General features: G+C 42.2%; 1 protein-coding gene across 2 annotated transcripts; it reads right to left on the bottom strand.

Annotated features, from left to right (window-relative positions):
* Window positions 1-572: 572 nt before the first annotated feature.
* Clec2d (C-type lectin domain family 2, member d) lies at window positions 573-6,493 on the bottom strand. 2 transcript variants are annotated; one of them, NM_053109.3, is made up of 5 exons: window positions 6,361-6,493; window positions 3,891-4,016; window positions 2,795-2,973; window positions 2,224-2,330; window positions 573-1,241 (listed from the first exon to the last, which is right to left on the bottom strand). In NM_053109.3, the coding sequence occupies exons 1-5, from the start codon at window positions 6,425-6,427 to the stop codon at window positions 1,097-1,099; spliced, it is 624 nt and encodes a 207-aa protein (NP_444339.1). In that variant the 5' UTR covers window positions 6,428-6,493; the 3' UTR covers window positions 573-1,096. The 2 variants fall into 2 exon arrangements, with proteins under 2 accessions (NP_444339.1, XP_006506868.1); XM_006506805.4 differs by lacking the exon at window positions 6,361-6,493 and adding an exon at window positions 6,036-6,331 and having other exon boundaries at window positions 760-1,241.
* Between the last annotated feature and the right edge of the window lie 1,667 nt (window positions 6,494-8,160).

Genomic DNA, 8,160 nt, shown 5'->3' with positions numbered 1-8,160 from the left:
AAATAATAAAGCCTGGCTTTAAAATAAAGACAATACATTACTCAAAATGTATATGTGGTTAGAGGCATTAGACCTGATTCACCCATATGGGAGCCACAACTGCCTGTCACTCCAGTTTCAAAGGATGTGGCACCCTTACATAGACACACATGCAGGCATAGTATCGACGCATATTTAAAAATGTTCTTGGTCTTTAATAATAAGAAGCAGAATGGCTGGTGTGGTGATACACACCTGTGACCCCAGCTACTTAAGGAGGGTCACAGATTTAGGCAAGAGCTTATTAAAAAAAAGTTACAAAAACTGCAGGGATACATGCTACTTTTGCAAAGCTTGATCAGCAGTGCCAATAAAAGGGAGACAAGAAGGCTGGAAAGATGGCTCAGCAGTTAGGGGCACTTGCTCTTGCTCCATTTCCAGCATCCACATCACCACTCACAGTAAGCAGGGAGCTGATTCCTTCTGGTCCTGTCTGATCTCTGTCTGAGCTGTCTCTGCGTTGTCTGCTCAGCACAGGTGGGGTAAATATATACGAACATACAAGCAATAAGCATAAATGAAGTCCGTACAAATGTAGTATTTTGGTTTTATTTTTTTATTAATTTCCCTCCCCTCCCCTCCCCCAATCATGTCCCTCTCCCCTTCCCTTCCCCCATTTCTCCATCTCTTTCTCCTCAGCGACCTGGTCTTTAAAAAGACCAAGAGGGAGAAGAAAGGATGAAGAGTTCAAGAGAGGCTTTTTAGCCTGTTATTTCGTCCTTTTTGGGACTCATCAGTGTGGGGTAGCTAACTCTCCTATGTCCCTCATGCTTTAAATTGCAGAGTATAAAGTACAGTGTAGCTGTTTTCATACACCTCAGAAGATCTCATTACGGATGTTTGTGAGCCACCATGTGGTTGCTCAGATGTGAACTCAGGACCTTCGGAAGAGTAGTCAGTGATTTTAACCACTGAACAATCTCTGCATGAAATGAAATGATGGTTTTCATTTCTGATGTTAAGAAATATTCTCTATCTGGTTTGATAGCACTTTGGGACCATAGGGGAAAGAGTAGCACCCACAGATAACAGGCTAAAAAGCGTCTCTTGGTAAATGCTAGGAAGGAAAAAAAGGAGTTTGGCAGTGGAGGCTATAGCTGTTGAGCTTGCTACAGATCCACATCCGAAGTGAATAGATCCTGGTACTGCTGATCCCGTTGTTGTTCAGGTAGGCAAATCTTTCCTCTCCCCGGATGGGAATCCTGAAAAGAAACCAAAAACAGTAAGCCTGCAGAACCCAGAACTGCATTTGCTCCTGCAATGAAATCTCACCAGTCTCCACTGATTTTTGGTAATATGAATCAAAAAGTCCCTGAGGAATCACCTGCATTAGTTTTACACCTACTGTCTCATATTCTCAGGATTTGTACACCACTCCTTTGTCATTTGTCCATGGTGAATCCTGTAATGTGTGTACAAGGCATTGGGCTGGTGCTCGCTGCCATGTTCAAATGAACTGCAGCCATGAGTGACCCGACTAAGGGTGATTTTCAATTCTGTTTTTAGGCATTTTATATATGGGGACGCCCACTTCTTAATAAATGGCTCTAAGGGCTTCAGTGATGGATGTGACTGAGTCTGTGATTTACCATCCCAGGAAAACAGCTCAAACCCAAGAACTGTTTTGGGAGCTCAGTGATGATGAGACTTTAGAGGAGGTTCCAAATGTACTTAGAGTCTCTGCTTTCCTGAACAGGTGCAGACATGCAAATAGTGGAAAGCTGAATCTCAGGCTTGCAGATACTGCAGTGGCTTTCTGGGATTCCAGAGCCCCCACTGCCCATCTAAGGCTCTGTCTATATCCCTCACAGGACATTTATCAACAACAGAAATGTTTAAGTTGGAGCCAGAGCAAACAATAGCTACTCCCAGACACCATCATTAGAGTAAAGATTTTGAGTAAAACAACACTAAGTGGAAGTTTTGAAAATGACGGCCAATAAACAGGAAAACCTCCGAAGCATTTAAGTTTGTGGGAATGTGGAGTTTTCTGGGGATTGGCTGTTGCATGTAAACACAATCTCTACCTCTGAGCCACACCTCCATGCAAGGGTTCATTTTCTTTTTTCTTCCTTCCCAGTACAATTGGCTTCACATGACACTGCCTTTCATCTCCCATAGCCACAACTCACACATATCACAACACATGAACATAATAGAAGGAAAAACTTTGTGAAAACATACGTGTTGTTATACTCAGTGTTGTCTGTCCACTTCCAAGGGTGCTCTGACGACTCTCTGTGCAGGCCAATCCAGGAATCAAAATTCGCCTTGTATCTCATTAGGAAATTCTGTCATAAAACACAAAAACCAAGAATACATGTGTCTCTTTGTTTCAGATGATCCTGGAATCTCTCCACTCCACAGATTCCTCTAGAGATAACAGGAGGGTGTAACTGAGGGTCACATTACTCAGTTCTGGGTTAACCTCCCATTGCAGTTATTAACAGTTGCTTCCTTCTGTACACAACAAGTGCCAGCATATGGGAAAACACTGATGACCACCAGGTATCCAGTAAAATGGCATATCTGACCTTCCAACTGACTATGAACACTTCATGAGAGAAAGTTTCTTGACTGTCTCAGGGCTCCAGTCAGAAGTCAAGCATCAGCAAATGGCACACACTCACATTCCCTATGTCTCCATGTGCTTGGGATGGGATCCTTCCTCAGGCCTCATCTGTAACTCTCTATCTCAAGGCAATATAATATTCAACAGAACAGACAGACAAACCAATCCCTGCCCATTGCTTACCAGCTCATCCTGGTTGTCAAACCGAGCTAGTTGGGCCTCTTGTGCCATGCAGAAGGCCTGGGCGAATGTCCAGTTACTTGGGTATTCAGAAAAATAAAAACATTTATTTTCAACTCCAATCCAGTTTTGCGGGCAAGCAGCATAGGTCTTGTTGACTGGGATCTGTTCTGTCTTTGTTGCTAAAATGTAGAGAATACAATGGATCATGGCAAGCAGGTCTTCTCTCGTTTTGGCACACCCTCCTGAGCTCAGCTGTGAGGTGTGAATCTGATGATAGCTTTCCTAACTGATCTGATGGGCCTTTAACTAAAGGCCTCCCACCGTGGGCCTGTGTCCCATTCTCTCTCAGGTGCTCACTGTCAGTAGGGCTCCCAGGAAGTGCACTTCTATAACACTATATCACTTCTATATCACTTTCTGAGCTTTTGGATGACCATTGACTACAGTAGGGATTGCTACAGCAGCAAGCACTCTGTAGGGACACCTACTGACACCCAGCCTGATAATTGAGATTGCTGTGAGAACTTTTGTGTAGGTAGTATATACGGTGCAGACACATTGCACTAAAGGATGACTTCAAATACTTAAGAGGACAGTGCAAGATTGTATTGCACTATTCTGATATTGTGGTACTAAAATCCTATAAATTTCTTACTTCAGAAACTTTCCATTTAATACTTTGAAAATTCAGTTTAGCCTGGTAACTAAACTAGGTCATGGTGGGAGGCACTGTATCTTCCTGGCCATATTACTCTTCCCTGTCCTCACCTTTGAGGTTCCTACTTTGAAATTTCCTCTCTTTATTCTCTGCCTTGAACAGTTCCCCAAGGAGATTTATGTCCCTGACATCTCAGTTGAGAGCTTATTGAATGTCATCTTCTCACAGATGCCAAGCCAAGACTCCTGTGTACACCACAGACTGTGTGTTCCTTCACTGCACCTTCCAGCTAGAACCTAAGTTCCCAGAGAACAGGAATTTCCAGTGTGATTTCTCCAGAGCCCTTCCCACAATGCCTGGGTCACAGTGGTCAGTAAGTATAACTGACCTTGTGAATGTGGACAAAGTGTCACATAATTTGGAGAATAAGTCACTTACCTGACAAAGCAACAGAAAGAGCAATTACAGCTACAGTGAGGACCATGATCACTCCATAGTAGCAGTAAAGCTTAGCACAAGACTCAGGGGAGATGGTTCCGTGCCTTTTTCCTTGGAGAATTTTACCTGAAAATATAAATATGAGAACACCAATCTCAAAAAACATTTAAAGAAAAAGAATTATCTGTAGATTTGGCTTGTATTCACCCATTGCAAACCCCTTCACAGAAGGTCCTGGTTTATAAATGATGTCTAATGCTCACAGAAGACTAGATGAAAGGGAAACATGGAGTCTTCCAGTCATTGAACAAAGGGCCAATGAAGAAACAAGAAACAGAAAGAGTGAAGATCAGGCTGAAAGCAAACAACATCCAAGCTATTCATAGATTTTGCTCCCTAAGAATAGACTGGCTAGGACTGAGAATAACACTGAGTGCCAAGGATGGGGACAGACTGGGATCAGCAGGAGGCTGCAGAGATGGCTGAGGAGTTAAGATCAATTGTTGCTCTTCTAGAGGACAGGAGTTAGCTCCTAAATCTCAGCTCCTAAAGGGGCACCTCATAACCACCTGTGTAACTCCTGCTCCAGTCAACGAGACAAACAGGTTGGTACACTTTTATATTTCCAGTGCTAGGGAGGCAGAAGCTGGAGTCAGGAGTACAAGACTAGCCTTGGCTACATTAGAAGTTTGAACTCAACCTGGACTATGTAAGGATCAGTCTCAGAGAACCTAGTCAGTAAATAAATTAATAAAGGCACATAAATGTAATAGAACACACTGACATAACTAATGGATAAAAATATGGGAGCATTTTAACAAGCTTACCAAAATCATGTGAAAAAAATAATATTAGTCTAAAATAACAAGAACTCTTAACAAGTTAGGAATTAAAGGAACACATTTATGGTTATTGGGCATTTCAAAAACTCAGAATGGTAATTTTATTTATTTAGAGTTCTACACCAGCATTTCTTATATGATATTAAGAGTAAGATTTACAGATAATCCTCTGTGTTTACACCAGTATAATTCTGATACTGTCTGTTTCCTTCTAATATGTAAACAGGAATTTTGCTGTATACACACAGATCTCCTTCTAAATTCGAATGTGTTCCATAGCACAATTTGAACATAACTTTCCTGTCTTTATTTAAAAGTAATGTTGGAAATGATCTCTCAAAAAACCCAAAGAAATGAAGTATTGCTGGCCTGGTTTTTAGCTTACTTAAAAACTGTTTCAATGATAAAACAAGCTACTGCTTCAAAGGAGTGAAGTTGTGTAATGCCTGCAGCTAGTTATACAACAGCTGCACTTGAGACAGGAGCTCCACATTCACAAGACAGGCTTCAAAATGCCTGCAGCTAGCTATGCAACAGCTGCACTTGAGACAGAAGCTCCACATTCTCAGGAAATGTTTCCAATGGCTAAATATTTGTGTATTTGATTTTAAAAAGTCAACCCTGCTGAGGCAGAGGGAGCAGGAGTTCCAGGCCAGCTTGGGGTAAAGTATGAGACTTTGCCAAAGAATCAATCAATCAATCAATCAGTCAGTCAGTCATCATCATCCTCAGTAATAATAATTTATTATAATTTATTATTATTATTATTATTATTATTATTTCAGAATACTTGGTTTAAGTGATAAACATTAGCATTTGTTGGGAATTTTGTATTTTGATAGATGTCAATCTTACTTTCTCAAAATTCAGTAGTCTTTCCACAAATTAAAAAAAAAAAAATTAATGTGAAGAAACAGGAATGAGGGGGAAAAGGAAAATAAAGGAACACAATATAATGGAGCATAGACAGTTTGAAACACAAGAAACACAATTTTGCTTCCTTTCTGAAGAATTAAGTAGGAAACCCCATTATATTCTTTTTCTGTAACTTATCAAGAGCTCAAAACAGAAAGGATTTGGTCCTGAGTAGGTTCAGCGCCCCCCACCCCCACCCCACCCCAAGCCACCCCCTTACAATTCTATTTTAATTACAATGGATCTGCAAAACACAAGCTCCAAGCTTCCCAGGCAACTTCTGCCACTATGCACATTGCAAAGCTGTTGTCTGAGTTTCCTTCACTCAGGGACTTAAAGCAAACGTTTACTACAGCAATTTGATGTAATCCACCAGACTGTAACTTACCAGATCCCTGGGAAGAGTGGACTAGCAAGCTAAGTACAAAGCGAGAACGCTGTGGCTACAGCTCTGGCAGTTAGAAGGTGACTCGCTGCTCATTTCTCTTGCCTGAGAACTATTCGAGTATTGTATGCTCCGATAGAATAACTAATGTAACAACCTCATAGCTAATCCCGACTGCATTCTCCTGCTCTGCAGACCCACAGTGACGGGCTCACAGACGCCCTTCTGTTCTTAATCTTTTGTTCAAGGTTCAACTCTTTTGCCTTCCTGCCCTGTTTGAAACTCCTCTCTGCCCCTCCCATTGGTTCAAATACTATTGAATACTTACCCACTTCTACCTCCTGCGGGCTGCCTGTGGGACTAAGCATAGGTAGGGAAGCCTTTGTGACACACATCTCAGAGCTGAGGAGCTGAGTTTCCACTACAGGATTGAAACTTGAAAGCTGAGAGGCACAAATACGTGGGGAGGTTTCAGTATTTAGCTAATCCTGTAGCTCCTCCTTTCTGTACATACACACACGCTTGGTTGGCTCAGGGCCTAACAAAATCTCATTGGGAAACGCATTTCAAGGTCAGGAGCCACACTGGCGCCATCTGGAGACTGACTTTCCTGTTTGCTTCTGGTTTACTTTGTGTTTCGTTTCTCTTTCAGCACACTCTGATTTAGAAACATAATTCAAGCTGACCTTACTGAGGTCACAGGGATTTTCTTTTTTTTTTTTTTTTAATATTTTTTATTAGGTATTTTCCTCATTTACATTTCCAATGCTATTCCAAAAGTCCCCCATACCCTCCCCCCCCCACTCCCCTGCCCACCCATTCCCACTTTTGGCCCTGGCGTTCTCCTGTACTGGGGCATATAAAGTTTGCAAGTCCAATGGGCCTCTCTTTACAGTGATGGCCGACTAGGCCATCTTTTGATACATATGCAGCTAGAGTCAAGAGCTCTGGGGTACTGGTTAGTTCATAATGATGTTCCACCTATAGGGTTGCAGATCCCTTTAGCTCCCTGGGTACTTTCTCTAGCTCCTTCATTGGGGACTTTGTGCTCTGTCCAATGAATGACTGTGAGCATCTACTTCTGTATCTGCCAGGCACTGACAAAGGCCCTCAGGAGACAGCTATAGCAGGCTCTTGTTGGCATCTGCCTAGTGTCTGGGTTTGGTGGTTGTTTATGGAATGGATCCCCAAGTGGGGCAGTCTCTGGCAGTCTCTTCCTTCAGGCTCTGCTCCAAACTTTGTCTCTGTAACTCCTTCCATGGGTATTTTGTTCCCCCTTCTAAAAAGGATTCTGAGCTTCTGGGCTAATGTCCACTTACCAGTGAGTGCATATCATGTGTGTTCTTTCCTGATTGGGTTACCTTACTCAAGATGATATCCTCCAGATCCATCCATTTGTCTAAGAATTTCATGAATTCATTGTTTTTAACAGCTTTGAACCTCTTACCCTTTCTTATCACAGGCCTGCAACAGTTCTGGGAAACAGAGAACCCTGGGGAGATCAAAAAAACCAAACAGATTTTACTGCGTAATAAATATTTATATCCAATAGTCACATTCAACTATTTGAAACACTGGAGAGTTACCCATTTGGCCCATTAAAAAACTACTTTATTTCTTGAGCGGGGCATATCTATGCCACAGCATATGTGTAGGAGTCTGTCCTCTCCTGCTGCCCTGTTCTCCTGTGATCCAGGCCAGATGGTCAGGATTATGTGGCAAGAGCTTTTAAGCCCTGAGTCCATCTCCTTTGAAAAAATACAACTGTAACTTACTTATTAATTTGTCTTGGTTAAAGTTTTGAAAGAAAGCTGTCAACTCTTTTTTTTATTACATATTTTCCTCAATTATATTTCCAATGCTAGCCCAAAAGTCCCCCACACCCTGCCCCCCACTTTCCTACCCACCCATTCCCATTTTTTTGGCCCTGGCATTCCCCTGTACTGGGGCATATAAAGTTTGCGTGTCCAATGGGCCTCTCTTTCCAGTGATGGCCGACCAGGCCATCTTTTGATACATATGCAGCTAGAGTCAAGAGCTCCGGGGTACTGGTTAGTTCATAATGTTGCACCTACAGGGTTGCAGATCTCTTTAGCTCCTTGGATACTTTCTCTAGCTCCTCCATTGG

This window comes from Mus musculus, chromosome 6 (genome assembly GCF_000001635.26).
Source record: "Mus musculus strain C57BL/6J chromosome 6, GRCm38.p6 C57BL/6J".
Lineage (NCBI taxonomy): Eukaryota > Metazoa > Chordata > Mammalia > Rodentia > Muridae > Mus > Mus musculus.
This window is presented reverse-complemented; position numbering and strand designations above follow the sequence as displayed.